The 16,110-nt window shown below is 35.4% G+C and overlaps 1 protein-coding gene across 1 annotated transcript in view; it reads left to right on the top strand.

The window, feature by feature from the left end:
- Nucleotides 1–4,463, top strand: part of LOC143225681 (potassium channel subfamily K member 1-like) — a 31,027-nt gene extending 26,564 nt beyond the window's left edge. The window contains exons 4-5 of the mRNA XM_076455527.1: nt 644–830; nt 3,729–4,463. Of these exons, the coding sequence (XP_076311642.1) occupies nt 644–830; nt 3,729–3,973 (432 nt within the window). The 3' untranslated portion in view covers nt 3,974–4,463. The remainder of the gene's footprint in view (nt 1–643; nt 831–3,728) is intronic.
- Nucleotides 4,464–16,110: the final 11,647 nt, after the last annotated feature.

Raw genomic sequence — 16,110 nt, 5'->3', positions numbered from 1 at the left:
GTAAATTTGTGAAACATTTATAGATAGTTCATTATTTGCAATAATCGTCATTATAAATTGGATTATTGTTTGTATATTAAAACAATTTTGTATTAAAAAAAAGAAACTGTGTGCATTAATCTTATTGGTTAGTATCATAAACTGGATACATATCGACATTTGTTTAATTTTTAATTTAAATTATCATTTAGCTCAGTTTCAGGCGTTTAGAAAATATTGCGTTACGTAATAAGATCAATAAACATTTTCAGTTGTGTCAGGCAAAGAATCAGTAACAATATTTATCGGAAACGTGAATATTCTTGTTTTGTTTGTAAAGTTTCCATCTTCTGTAAAAACAGTGAATAGTGACGGTCAATCTCACTATTCGTTGGTAAAAGAGTAGCCCAAGAGTCGGCGGTGAGTATAACCATAAATTTTAAATAATTCTGGAATATCAGTAGGATTTTGATATTTTACTTTACATTTAGAACACTAAGAAAGGAACAAATAAGGATTTAAATACTTTTAATCGTTGCATTACGTTACGTCTTTGAAATATGAACACTAAAAGGACAACATTATAACATGTTTTTTCTATCACTGATATTCTATTTTGCTAAAAGTAAAAATACATTTTTAATTTTCTTGAAATTACCTCCAGGCAGCAATACTGGCTCTGTTCTTCCTGATTCCTGCCGCTATCTTCTCTTACTTGGAACCTGACTGGGACTATCTGGATTCCATCTACTACTGCTTTATTTCTTTGACGACCATTGGGCTAGGGGATTACATACCGGCAGATAATATAAACCAGAAAATGAGGCCGCTATACAAAGTCTGTGCCACATGTATGTAATGATTTAGGAAGCGTTTAAAAAGATATGATATCTACTAGTATAATTATCCAATTTACTTTTATCTAGTGAAGAATCTCATAAAGTTAAAACATTTGCACGGTTTGAGGACTTTCATTTGTAAAAATAAAATATAGGAGGGATAGAATGCTTTAAAAGTGAAACATTAAGAAGTAAACGTTATGTCAGTTAAGTATTTGCTAAATATCATCTTTTAACAATCAATTGGTATAATGGCATTCAAACAAACAGTTTACATTCTTATGTTTCAACAATTTTATAATAAATTCATAGCATGTAGCATTGTTCCAGTAATATTAGTGTAAAACCACAAACCATGTGATGTATCAGCAAAATTATTTTACCTCAAAGCTCTTGTACTATTGTTTCAGTAACGTTAGTGTAGTGTAAAATCATACACCTTATATAGTTATGTGCCAACAATACTTTCTGATGAATCCAAATTAAATATTCTGCAATAAATCCAGACTATACGTATTCCTATCTTTTATTTTCTGTAATAAAACTGAACTGTTTGTGTCGTAAATATAAATTATTATGCATTGTTATGTATATTTCTGTAGTGAATCTAGGCAGTTTCTTATTTAACTATAATTTTTCCGTTTATTATAAATGAGTTCTTACAACTAAAGGTTTTGTACTAAATATTTAGTGTTTTCTAACTTGACATGATTTTATATAATAAATCTACCAACTATTATTAATTTGAAAAGTTTATGTATAGACGGACCTGGCATGGCTAAGCACGTAATGCGTGCGAGTCGTAATTCGCGGGTTCGCGCCCGCGTCGAGCCAAACATACTCGCCCTCCCAGCCGTGGGGGAGTTATAATGTTACGGTCAATCTCACTATTCGTTGGTAAAAGAATAGCCCAAGAGTTGGCGGTGGGTGGTGATGACTAGCTGCCTTCCCTCTAGTCTTTCCCTTTAGGGATTTCAGTGTGATATTTTACATGTTGGCAATATGTGAAAATTTGGCTTTCATTTTGTGTTAATGGATATTGTGTGATGGCATGTCGTCCTTAGAAGTTTTGATGGAGCTGAGAGGTAAATATAATATAAAAATGTCAGTCCACTCTCAAATTTTGCTTTATCGTTGTACATTGGTGTCTATTTCCTTGCTTTGAAGTCGAGTTCTAGCAGCTGACCATAGAATGTCTTTGTCTATTATGTATCTGTTCTTTCTTCACGACTCATGTTTCTGTAAATAAATGTGTTGTTTTGTTTCGAAAAGAAATACATGTGTCAGATTCTTGGTTCCGTTTGACCGGTTTCGCATTCACATTTTTCTTTTTTTTTCTTTCGACTTTAATCCCATCTAGAATTGAAATCAGCCGTCTAAGTATTTTATGTTATCCAAGAATATCTACACTTGAGCTGCATCCCCCCCTGGCAGCGCGGTATGTATGCGGATATGCAACGTTAGAAATCGGGCTTCGATACCCGTGGTGGTCAGAGCACGGATAAACCTTTGTGTAGCTTTGTGCTTAAACTATAAAAAATGAACCCTCAACCTGCAGATTTGGAGTTGAACACCCTAACTACCAGGCTACTTAACTTACATTCTGCATCCAAATTTTATACTATGTTCTGTTAGCTTTGGGTTTTAAGTGCACCTTAGAACAGTATGAACGTAGAGTATCTGTCTGTTGTCAGGAAACGTAATGTTTTATGTCTAGGTGGACTATTCACTATTAGATATTTTATATATATGTATGTTGCAAACCGTGGTGTCTGTCCGAACGTTCGTCCATCTCCCACGTATGTATTGGGAGAACAGAGATGGATAATCAGTGATGTCGAGAAAACCCACTTGTAGAGAAATTTATGTGCAAAAACGGCTCGTTTCGGTTGAGAAAATATTTTACATAGAAGAGCGAACAACGTTTCGACCTTCTTCGGTAATCGTCAGTTTCACCTGACGAGCCGGTTTTGCATATATATATAGATGGATAATGTTGATACCAAATTTTAATTCTACACTAAATTGTTATCAATTAATCACACTACCTTTCACATTTCAAAAGTTGACATAACATAAATAACAAAAATATAGATTTGCCCTTTGTTATTACTGAAAGCTTTTGAGCATGACTGAAATTCTCAACAATTACTCTTCGCAGTGAGTGGTAAAAGTAGCTCAGAGATGTGACTCTGAGTAAAACGGAACCTTTTTAAAGTCCTTGAAATAATTTAAATTCAGAGATTAACTTAAACTTTTCCCTTTACTGAGGACGGGTATTTTTGCTTGTAATTTTATACAGTGAATAATAATTGAGTCTATCGTTAAGAAACTTAATATTTCATGTTTAGAGGAATTGTCTGCTGTTAGATTATTTTATATAGTGAACTGGCTGGAGTACCCATCCGTTGGTCAGGTGGAGTAAAATCTCGTTGGTAACAAAGAATGGGAAATTGTATTTCTATTTTCGTTGACATAATAAGCATTAAAACTGCAATAGAAATACATAAAGATACCAACAGTAAAAAGAAAGACATACTGTTTTCAAGATTTCTATGTATACGAAATTAGATGGGAGAATCCACCTCCTTCATTACCTTCATCATGTCATCCTGTATTACTGTGTCATCTTGTGATGATTTAGTCTGAAAGTAAATACGAAATTAGATGGGGTCCACACAAACACATTCCAAATGTCATCATGTGTCACTGTACCAAGCTTGGTGCTGATTGATCAAGAAATGTGGAAACGTATTAAGAACAGGAAGACACATACTTATATTAATAAGAATCTAGTGTCTGCTATTAGGAAAGTTAATCTTTCATGTTTAGAGACATTGTCTTGTGTTAGATAATTTTGTGTATTAAGTCCAGAGGGATTTCTAATAAAGTTCTTATTTCTTCTTCTAGTTTATCTTTTGATCGGATTGACATTCATGATGTTATTCTTATCGGTCTTGTATGACATCCCCCAGTTGAACTTTGGTTTGTTTTTCCTGCTGAAAAGTGACCAGGCAGCTGGTGATCCAGAGAAGATGAGACTAGCCACAGAAGTAGGAGGTCCTAAGTATACTCAACAAATTGACGAACCCACTACTAGGCACATCAAAGCTATACCCCGTATGGATTCCTCGTCGCCAGAGGACAATCCTTAACTTAGCTACACTTTTATTCGATTGCAGAACAGTATTTACTGTAAAATTATGCATTTAGAGAAGCTATGATACAGTTGTTATGGAGTATTTATTTTAAACTGTGGTATTCGTACGTGTGTCAGTATTTTAATGTGATTTTTTCTTTACAGCAGTTATATCGTTGCTCTGTTGGTCTCCATCATATAAAGTATTGTTGTTCTCAGATTATAATATATTGTTGTTCTCAAATTATAGTATATTGTGGTTTTTAGATAATGATATATCGTGGTTCGCAACTTGTAGTATATTGTGATTCTCAGAGTATTTCCCAAAAAAACTATATTTAAATTACAGTCAAAAGCTGACAACTGTGTAACTGTATTTGTTGTTCTTTATATGCGCTTTGGTCTAGTGATTTCCTCGGGACTTTATTGTTGTTTGTGTTGTTCTATATCCTTAAAAGTGTGCGTAGTGCCCGTAAGTTTAAATAAATGCGAATTTTTATTTTAAAGTTATTTCTCACCCCTCATTTTTATAATGCCCTACCGCACTTCATCACCTTAAAGAAGTAAAAATTAATACGGGCAAATTTCCAGCACAGTTAAATAATCGTTCATGTAAGGGGATGAAGAGGAACCACAACGTTCCTGACCACCCCTGTTGGGGAGAGAATACTTCAGACGTCTCTCTCTCAAAACTAAACCCCTGTCAAGTTCGTTTGCGTTTTTTTAAAGATAAACAAGTTTCGTTTAAAGAATAAAACACTTGGTCTAAGAATTGTAATTAAACTTAGTGAAAATTAATAGCATGCCGACAAAATACAAATAATTAACGTTCAAAACGTTAGAACCTTGTAAACATTGTAAAGCAACAGCCCTGACATTTGTGTTATAAATGATGTAGAATTCAGATGGATTTTGTGTTCCTCGTCCTCACAGTTTGTTCATTTCGAATTGACGATCAAAGATGTGTAAAAACCAGATGAGAAACTGAAAAAAAATTCAATTCAAGATTTTGATTTATATTTGAAATTTAAAAAAAATATAACTATTTCAGTTTCGATTCAAATTTTTTTGTATTTTTTTCGATTCGAGGTCCTTTTGCGATTTCAGTTTGTCAGTTTTCAGTTTAATTCAATTTCGATTTCTTTAAAATTGTTATTAATTTCTTCTATGGCAGTATGCACTTTTTAGGTAACTTGTGACTTTATTATATATTTGCATTCACACCTAATTTTGAAAGATAACGTTTTCACCTATATATATATGAGTGTTTTATATTTAATCTTTATAAATGCAACACTTCAGAAACTTTATTTTTTTTCCTTCTCCTGTCCTGTTTATTCTCTCTTTGTGGGGGATGAAGTACTAAGTTTGACTCCTTCTATTTACCCTTCCTTTTGCGTCTATTCAGTTACAATCTTTATAAATACACATTTAAAAACAATCTTAATATAACCAACGTATTTAACAGAAAACCACTAATTCTTTCCAATATGTTTTATTTAGTTTTCTTATTTATTTAAACTTTTTAATACTTTTTAATTCATAGTTTTACAAACATATCAATTTTTAAAATAGGAAGAGTAAAAATGGGTTTCTAATGCAATTCCTTTATTATATAAAAATACAAAGAATTGTTATATAACATAAGTTTGCAAGTTGAAATTAGAATATACAACTAAGATATTCGTAATTTTTTCAGGCAATAAAGTGTTTCTTTGGGGACTTAAGATCATTCTAAAAATATAAAATAACCTTTCTACACTGACTTGTGTCATTGGAACAGCATGCAAAACTACAGCCAATTTATACAAGTATTCATGCTTTATCTTTGTTGCATTCCACTATGAAATTAGATTATAGTCTGTTGGAATTCTTTCAGCACTTGCAAAGTCCTTCAGAACCACAGCAATGGTCTTTGGAGTACTCGAATTTTTCTTCCTTTGTGCAGCCAATCTAAGCATGTTTTCCAACTCATCCCCTGATGTAATAGATTCTCTTCAGATACCGAAGTTACTTGAAGTTCAAGTTTGGGATTCATAGTGCATAATTTGCCATTAATTTTGATTTATGGCTCATTCTTGTTCTACTCGAGATAACATAACACTAAATCTAGGATCTAGATATAACGAGGTTAATGTTATTTCATTTTTTAAAAAGTTATTTTTTCCCTCGCATTCATTGCTTTTATGGTGTTGTGAGCCAGCAGACATTTGATTTTGGATATTTCACTTTTGCAAACAAACCTTATATAAGTCCCCCGGAGTTAAATTTTCTTCTGGTAACCGCGTTGTAGCCTTTTTAGCCAGTTCTAATACGTGTATAATTTCTTGCAATTTCTCCCAAGATTGAAGAAAAAGTTCTAAGTTCATGCCAATTATTTCAATAAACGGTCGACGTTCCACTAAACGGGAGATCAGATCATACACTGAGCACCATCGCATCACCACGTCTACGATAGAAGTATGACATTCCTTTGTCTTAAAGACATTTAATAATGCTATGATTGAGTTGGTGACCCTAAATGGGAGGCCTTTTTCTGCAGTAAAGGACGGTAGTTTGTGAAAAATAATCGATTCAATTAAAAAAGGCGCTTAACACAACAAGGGATCGGAAGAAAATTTTGACTTCAGTTGGTGAAAAAGCTACAAAAATTGTGAAGCAAACAAAGAAGAATTGCAAAACAGAATGTTTTCACTGAATATTGACATCGCATCTCGTCTGGATAGATCTGTAGTAGTCATTAATAACAAAGTCATTAACAGAAAGACTCTTCAAATAAGAATGTTAGCTATCACAAACTTCTCTTCAGCTCATTCGGATGAAATTATAAAAGAAATAGTTATAAATGTGTTATTGGAATACAACTTAAGTGTAAATCAAGTGTATTCTATCACTACTAATAATGCCAAAAATACGGTTAAAGCTGTGGAATTGATTTGCGATGAAGGAAATGAGACTGCTAGTGACGAAAGTGATATAGGTGAACTAGATGATATTAAACTAGGCAGTGTTCTTTCTGTGAAATATGCTGTCCACACTTTGCAACTTGCAGTAGAAGATATTTTAAATGGAAGACTTTGTGTAAATACTATATCTCAGGCGCGAAAACGGTCTAAAATGCTGCGAACTCCAGCTATAATGAATATTTTTAAGACAAAGAATTGGAGTATTGTTGAACATAAACTCGTGAATGGTTTTTTGTGCACTTGGTGTCACTGTAGTCTCGAGTCTTTTCATCTTGTGGGAGTGAATTTTCATCGTTGAAGCTTCGCGTCTTCTTACTAGATTTTCAAATTCTGCTTTATGGTGTCTCCCCAGATGCTGTGTTAAGCTAATAGCACAAGGATACTTCAAAACCACAGTGCAACCAAATACACTGCAAGATGCTTTTGCGTGTTCACGAGAACCAGCGATTGTGAAATATGAATACACTTCGTCAGTTTTGTAACTCCCCATATTTGAAAAGGGTAGAAAACGTAAAAAATAGCGACCAAACAAAATATTCAAAGGTCTTTCTCTATACGATACAGATAGACTAAATAGTGTTCACTATTTCTTTCTAGCTTTATTTACAGCAGGGTTTCGGATCCCTGTCACATCAAACATACTCGCCCTTTCAGCCGTAAGGGGCGTTATAATATAACGGTGAACCCACTATTCGTTGGTAAAAGAGTAGTCCAAGAGTTGGCGGTGGGTGGTGACGACTGATGCCTTCCCTCTAGTCTCACATTGCTAAATTAGAAATGGCGAGCGCAGATCGCCCTCGTGTAGCTTTGCGCGAAATTCGAAACAAACAAACTTATTTACAGCAGATGATCACTGAAGAGACTTTATATCGCCCGGTGCGCAGTCTTTGACAGTTCAATCGGGTATAGGCGGAGCTTAGTGACGTCAAATGTACCCCCCAGTTAGGCCTAGTTCGCTCACTACACAAAATTTGCCTTGATATATCACTGCCTAGTTTGTGTCATATTATATTCTAAAACTGTTACAGAAGGAAAGAGTTTAATTATCAGTCGTTTCGTAAGAAGACAAAAAAATAGCCAACATGCCAAGCAGGGGCGTAGATCCTGGGGGGGGGATGTATCCCCATCCCCCTTCATTTTAGATTGGGGTATGGTGCATACAATCATACTCCTACAGTTTGGTCTGTCGAATTGTTTTATTGCATCACAAGCCTACAAATTGTGTGTTTGTTCTTGTGATTCTCGTGTTCTTACCAATCGAATTACATAATTAGGCCTAGATGTAGACTTTTTCAGTAGCCAAAATGAACATCTTTAATATAGGCGTGCTTCTAAGCTTTTCGATCTAAGCGATAGTTCGTAAGTATCAGTCAGTAGGCCTAAGTATGCATGCAAGGCTTGCAAGCACTATCACAGAATCTACCTACGTCTTGTACGTAGTGTAAGATTAAGTAAAATTTTCATCACAACAGATTGAACAGAGCATGAAATTCGAAAATATTACTCCCAAGCGTAAACTCCTGTGATCTAGATCTGGCAGGCCATTTGTAGCTTGTAGCTGCATCAATCTTATGCGTATATTGTGCGGTTTTTCTACACCATTTGTTCTTATGCATGTCCAGCCGGTTTTACTGTCAAACGCCTTACTTTCCTTAGCTGCCGAAGTTGCTGACCATAGTGTACGTTTAGTGTACAGCTAACGGCAGGTTCGGGCCGCTCGGATCCAGACGCGCCCTACATCACCCCCCCTCCACTCCCTTTAGTCTGAGCCTCGATTTTACAACGGGGCTCTTTAAACCTGTGTTTGTGGCCTTCATTAATCTATGAAATTTCAGATTATCACTGCCCTCTAATAAAGTGCTGGTGCTTTATGGTAAAATAACAATATATTCTCTTATCATAGAGAGTAAAAATATTGTATTTTCTCGTATAATTAGAACACAAAAGGAGCGATTTCAACGGCCTGAAGCCTCTCTCGAATTGTATTGCTAGTTTTTGTTTAGGTGATTTTATTTAATAGACGTGCTTATACACATTATATCACAACGTGTTTGCCTTTTGATGAGCTTTAACAGAAATATAATATACTTGTGATTGTTTAAGTATTTTTTGAGAAACTTGCAATTACTTGTGTTGTAACTAGCACACATTATTGTCTCAGCAATGTCCAGGCCGTCAGTCGGTTCGGTAGTCACTGTGAGGTTCGCGCGTTCGACTAAAATACATTGTACAGTTCAGTCCTACATCTATTCTGTTCTACCTTCGTTCGTTGTACGTTAGAGTTTTTCAATAAAGACTGTATTTTAGCTTGTTGAGTCATCTGGGAAACATATTCCAATTATGACAAGCAAGCGTCTGAAACTTTCCGATATTAGACAGTTATGCAAGCCACTTGCTAGTACTACAAGTGACAATGCAGATGCAGATAATCCAACAACCTCAAACAAAGGAATAGAAACTTTCCATACAGAGGAAATACCATATTCATCAGAGGACGAGTCTGAAAATGCTTGTGCAACTATTGCACATCATGAACCACCAAATAGTTGTGAAACAAGTTTGTGCAGTAATGAAAAATCTGACACTCCACAGATACAGTGTGGAAAGCCACATTTTTCAGACGCACAACTAATACCACGACAGAAAGCAAAATCTCAAAATACCAACTTCCAGGGCAAGTGGTTTGATGAGTTCCCATTGCTCCACTTCGACAATCAGACTCAAAAAGTCATATGCTTTCATTGTGCCAAGGAGGAAAATAGAGGCCTTTTTACAGGGAAATTGGAGAGACCAGTGGAGTATGCCTTCATATTCACCGGTTTTTGCAACTGGAAAAAGGCAAAACAGAAATTCAACGAACACCAATCCTCCTCTCAGCACAAATTCGCTATATCTTCAGTAGGTTCACTTGATGTAATTCCAGTGACTGTCCAGCTACATGATGGAAAAAAGAAGCAGCAGGAAGAATGCAAAAGAAGTCTAGCCAAAATATTCAGAAGTTTACGTTTCTTACTGTGTCAAGGTTTAGCATTACGTGGATATACTGATACGGAGAGGAACTTCCTGCAGTTAATGAAGCTCCTGGAAGAGGAAAATCCTGAGTTGACGACCTACTTGTCAAAGAAAACCACATTCACATCACCCCAGGCTCAGAATGAAATAATGGAGATGTTCAGCCATCAAATACTGAGGAACATAGCACACAAAGTGCAGCAAAGTAAAATCTTTGCATTAATGGTTGATGGCACTCAAGATGCTACAAGTGCCGAACAGGAAGCGATATGTGTACGATACGTAGATGACAACCTTGACATCCATGAGACATTTCTTGGTTTGTACAGTGTTTCCAATTCAACTGGTGAAACAATATCCTCGACTATACTTGATGTACTGACTAGGCTCAATTTACCACTGTCAGGATTAAGAGCACAAACTTATGATGGAGCCGCTAACATGAGTGGTGCGTACAGTGGATGCCAGGCAAAAATAAAAGAGAAGCAACCATCAGCTTTGTTTTTTCACTGGGAAGCACACAAGGCTAATTTAATAATCCAACATGCAGTTGAAGCTTGTGAATGTGTTCGAGATTCTATCCAGTGGGTACATGAACTTGGTGTCTTGCTTCAGAGGTCAGGAAAATACAAGACAATCTTTGAAAATATTTTATCGTCAGACAGCCACAATGGACCAGTTAAATACATCCTCCCACTGTGTCCAACACACAGGTTGTGCCGCTTGTCTGCAATTACATGTGCTAATGATCACTTCAGTGACATTGCTGATTCTCTGACTGAATTAACAACTGAAAAATCAGATGTAGCAGTGAAAGCACGAGGTCTGATGGACTGATTTGACAAAGGAAAGACAGTTTTAGGATCCATTAGCTCAGCATCCATTAGCTGCATTAGAGGAACTAAACCGTGCATTTCAAGCAAAATCAGCGACAGTATCTGGCATGATTGAAACATCTGCAATGACAGTTGAGCAATTGCGGGTATTGTGAACAGAGGAAAATTACAACAAGATATTTGATGAAGCTGAGAAAAAGGTAACTTCCCTAGATCTGGTGCCTATTGAACTACCACGCATTCGCAGACTCCTCAGAATGATCACAGGTGATGGCTCAGCACACCATTCTGCAACAGCTAGAGATTACTACAGAAGCCAATATTTTGAATTTGTGGACACAGTCATAGAACATCCGACCACTAGATTCAACGCAGACAACAATGACTTGAGGCAATATCTGGCACTTGAGAACATGATCGCATCTGGCAAGATTGACAACTCGGTTATAAACTTATATCCAGAAATCTCTGCACAACGGCTCGAGTTTCAGTTGTCCATGTTCAAAGGAACAACAAAAGCAGTATCTCTGAAAGGTGCGAAGGATGCTTACTGTAAAATGCATGAAACAAGCCAGTAGATGTTTAGTGAAGTGTTTCTTCTATGAAAATTTTGCTTGTATGTCCAGTATCCAGCTGCGAATGTGAACGCAGCTTTTCTGCATTAAGACGGTTGAAGACGTAGTTAAGGTCAACTATGTCTCAGTGCCGCCTCAACCATGTGGCAGTTTTTCACACTCACAAAGATGAGGTCGACAAGATAAATATAGAAGAGCTTATGAAAGAATTCATAAACAGATCATCACAAAGGAGGTCTACGTTTGGAAACATGTAGACTAGAGGACTAAATGAATCTTACTTCAATGAAAAGTATGAATAATTATGTGCTACATTGTATTGATGTGTAATTTTCAAGAGTTCGCAAAGAAATTTTGATTATTTTTATCAAACAACATGAACAGTTTTTCAGTAGATATAATCTTATCAAGGGTAATTACTAATTTTATTAATATTTGAAAACGTAATTCATGCAATTAAAGTTATTAGTAACCTTGTCAAGTATAATGGCTCTCTTTTATACTGTGCAGTGTGCAGGAATAAATTCATGTGGCAGTTAATTTGTGACACATTTGTCTTTATTCTATTAAAATTTTGAAAACTGTTCACAACACCTCACTTATACAAACCTACATGGAAACCTTGAAGTATTGTGGCAACAAGATTACTCTGTGACTGCATGTTTACAGCTTTCAGGTTCACGTAATAATAGATTACCAATTTGCAAATTGAACAGTCCACATAAATGGTTGCAAAAATCACCCCCCCCCCCCCATCGGATGTAAAAAATCTACGCCCCTGATGCCAAGTAATTGTACTGTGTATGTATGTTTCAATAATAAGAAAGCAAGTAAAAAGGAAGATTTGTTACTTTCGGTTTCCTGAAGAAAAAGGCAAAAAAAACGCAGTGGATTCGTTTATGCAGACGTAGGGACAATATCAACAACGATAATTCTCTCAACATTTCACAAAGAATGATTATGCTAACGATATGAAATCTCGTATTTTGGGGATCTCAAGATAAAGAAATAATATACTATTGAAGAAGGACCCAGTGTCATCTCTATCTTATACAAATGTTCGTTAGTATTATGTTTAAATGTGTCCATTTGTCGAATGAATAATCAACTTCATGGAAAGTTTACGTAAAGAATCGACGTAATGATATGTATTGACTAGCCACCTATGCACTTTTGACATTTAATGGACATTTTCAATAGATAAGATTTCTTGAATTCTGTAAATAAAGTAATAATACGAATAACTGAACAAATACACTGCTCCTGTCATGGAATACAGTCAACAAAGAATCTTTCTCATGATATGTGACAAATGTGATACATATGTTATCACATAAATGTACTGATGAAAACCGCTGAAAAATGAGTAATACTGTTGAACTATGTAATAATTATTTACATAAGTTCAATCTTCATTTGTCTATATTGGTTACCTTCTTTCCTACTATATTTTATAATGTTACTTAGTAATTTCGTACGATTTTTTTTTTATATTTTATGTAGACATTCCTTTTGTGGAGAATTATAAAACTTTGTGTTAAATAACATCTGTTTGAAAGCTACAAAAATTTCATTCAATGAGAAAACGCCAGAGAACTCATGATAAGGTAGATAAATATTTAAAGTTTAGAGACGGGTAACAAAGAAAATTATTAAGAGTTTAACACACTAACAAATGTACAAGTTAAATCATCAGATTTAACAAATTTACCAAGACACAGGAATATATTTGACGTGCTTCCACAGGGTTCTCGATTTTTTTGATTGAAGAGTACTAAAACTCAAATTAAACGTGATAAATATTTTTGTATCGTTCTTGCTTTTCAAATTAAAATGTTATGCTATGATGTAGCCTATAGAGTGCATAATTCGTCTCGTGATTCATGGCATGAGCACGTTTAACTGACATCACGACAGTACATATTACAACGTTAAGCGTCCCTCGTGTGGCGTCATTTTAGTGTCTACTAGCTGCCTGTAAACAACATACTATTAGTATGGTAGTGCGAATGGTTAATACCATGGAACTCAGTTCCTTAGGTGATACGTCAGCAACCAAAAAACAATGCCCGGCTTTTCTCCGTTTTTCTTAACAAGTAGATACTTCAGTCGGGACCGAGAACATCACCAAGCCATAGAAGATTCAACAATCCAAAATTAAAGCAATACACAGGATCCAAACCAGGAAATCAGACCAGATAACAAATTTCTTGTAGGTAACCATCTCTTCCAGAAAACACACCAGTCCATGATCAAAACTTAATTAGAACCAGTTAAGCCTCAGAAATAGAAACAATAATATATATAAGCCCCAAGGAAAATGACCAAAAGACGCAGTTCCAACCAAATCAAAATAAACAAAGATATTCAGATTAACCCACTAACAATCCAGATTCTTTAAACAGCTACAACACCAGTCAACACGATAAATCCATGCTTCTGCCTTCCTTCACTCTCAGGAACAATGTTCTAACCCGTCATACCTTCAAACTTCAGGCTACGAGAGAAGGGTAGATTTCATAATCCTTATTAATTTATTAGTAAGATCCATTTATATTCTCACATATTTTCATTACTCATTCTCCTCTCTATTTCTAGGTAATAAGATGGGGCACTTTATTTAGTAATGGTGGTTGGCAGTTTGTTTGTTTTTTGTTCGTTTTTGAATTTCGCGCAAAGCTACTCAAGAGCTATCTACGTTAACTGTCCCTAATTTAGCAGTGTAAGACTAGAGGGAAGGCAGCTAGTCATCGCCATCCACCGCCAGCTCTTGGGCGACCCTTTTACCAACGAATAATTGGATTGACCGTTACATTATAAAGCCCCCACTAAGCACAGATAGCCCTCGAGTAGCTTTGTGCGAAATTTAAAAAAACAACAAAAACAATGTATAAATAGTTTAACTGGGTATTCAATTATTTGTAATCGTAATAGTAACATGTTATAAATGAAGCACTTTTACCTCTATTGTGAGAATAAAACGTTTTCATTACTAAATTATTTGATTTACAGAAGATCAATGTGGGTTGACTGCATATTGGAAAAACAAATGCGGTCACGTTGTGTTATTCATTCGATGTGAAATAGATTCATCCGCGCTCCCCAGGAACATGGCTGCAGATGTACAACGTTAGAAACTGGGTTTCGATACCAGTGGTGGACAGAGCAGAGATATTCCGTTGCGTAGCTTTGTGTTTCACTTCAAACAAACGCAAAATTCATTTAACTATCAATTTTAATAACAATTGATGAACTTTTGATAGGAAAACATGTTTTTCGCGAGTGGCAACCTTCGAAAGAGATCTATCATAGGAAATGAATGATAAGTCGAAAATTACATTTAAAAAAATTAAAGGAAAAAAAAAGAAGAACTAATAACATGTTAGAATAAAGTAATGGCCGAAAATGTTGACACACTAGGCATGTTCATGTTTTAGGGTTCTTGTTTTTTTGTACATGTATGGGTGGTAGGGGCGTAATATAGAAATGTAATCGATTAGTGATCCTGTCGATTAATCGATAAGCAAGCTCTGCTAATCGCCCAGCTTTAATATACCGGTTTTACTTATAATTATTAAAATACATTGATTAATAAGTTTGGTACCTTCACCATGTCGTGTCATTTTAGTTCAACTTTGACTAAGTTCGAATTTGAAATTTTCCTGTTATCTCCAAGTTGAGTATATAGTATTTAGACACAATGATACCAAGAAGATAATTTTAAATCTATCCGTAAAACACAGATTTTGGAAATTTTATGCAGGGAATAAATTGAGCACAGAGTTTGTTTGTTTGTTTGGAAATTTCGCACAAAGCTACTCGAGGGCTATCTGTACTAGCCGTCCCTAATTTAGCAGTGTAAGACTGGAGGGAAGGCAGCTAGTCATCACCACCCACCGCCAAATCTTGGGCTACTCTTTTAACAACGAATAGTGGGATTGACCGTCACATTAGACACCCCGACGGCTGGGAGGGCGAGCATGTTTAGCGCGACGCGGGCGCGAACCCGCGACCCTCGGATTACGAGTCGCAAGCCTTACGCGCTTGGCCATGCCAGGCCGAGAGCAAAGAGAAGAAGCAAACGTTGTTTATTCATAATGAAAGTTGTGTATGTTCTAAAGTATTTCAATTATTTTTCACTATATAAAACAAAGAAAATTTTGATGTCCAACCCAAATTCAGACAAAATGTAATGACTTCAGAAACATTCTCGTGATATTATATTTAATCATTCAGTGAGATCTACATCTCTTTAAACTAGTTCCACTTACGCCATCTATTTTTCTAAAACAGTCTGAAATGGGAAGAGACATTCCTTCTTCGTAAAATCAACAAGTAATGTAACAACAACACTTCTCCTTACGTTCTTTAAGTGGAGTTGACGTCAACGGCATTTACAAAATTCGAACAAATCAAAAGCTGCGTATTTTCGTTGATTGTTATCCAAATCTTGTTTATAAATATAATTCTTATTTTTTTAAACAAGTAATTGGAGGAAACTTTTAACTCCCTTATCATTCCGATAATAGAAGTTTCTCTCCATAAAGGAAATGTTATACTGGTTGAGCTTTAATAATTTGAAGCGTGTCATTTAAAACAACTTTAAATAGCGTATCTATTAGCCTTATGGGAGGCAACTGATATGTTATTACAGTATGAAACTGAAGCAGTTGAAAAACTAACAATAAAACAGTTAGTAAAATACAGAAAGTCATATGTATTTTTCTCGAATTTCACAGTATATAAGTGTATGTAGCTAAATTC

This window comes from Tachypleus tridentatus, chromosome 9 (assembly GCF_004210375.1).
Source record: "Tachypleus tridentatus isolate NWPU-2018 chromosome 9, ASM421037v1, whole genome shotgun sequence".
In the NCBI taxonomy this organism is placed as follows: domain Eukaryota; kingdom Metazoa; phylum Arthropoda; class Merostomata; order Xiphosura; family Limulidae; genus Tachypleus; species Tachypleus tridentatus.
This window is presented reverse-complemented; position numbering and strand designations above follow the sequence as displayed.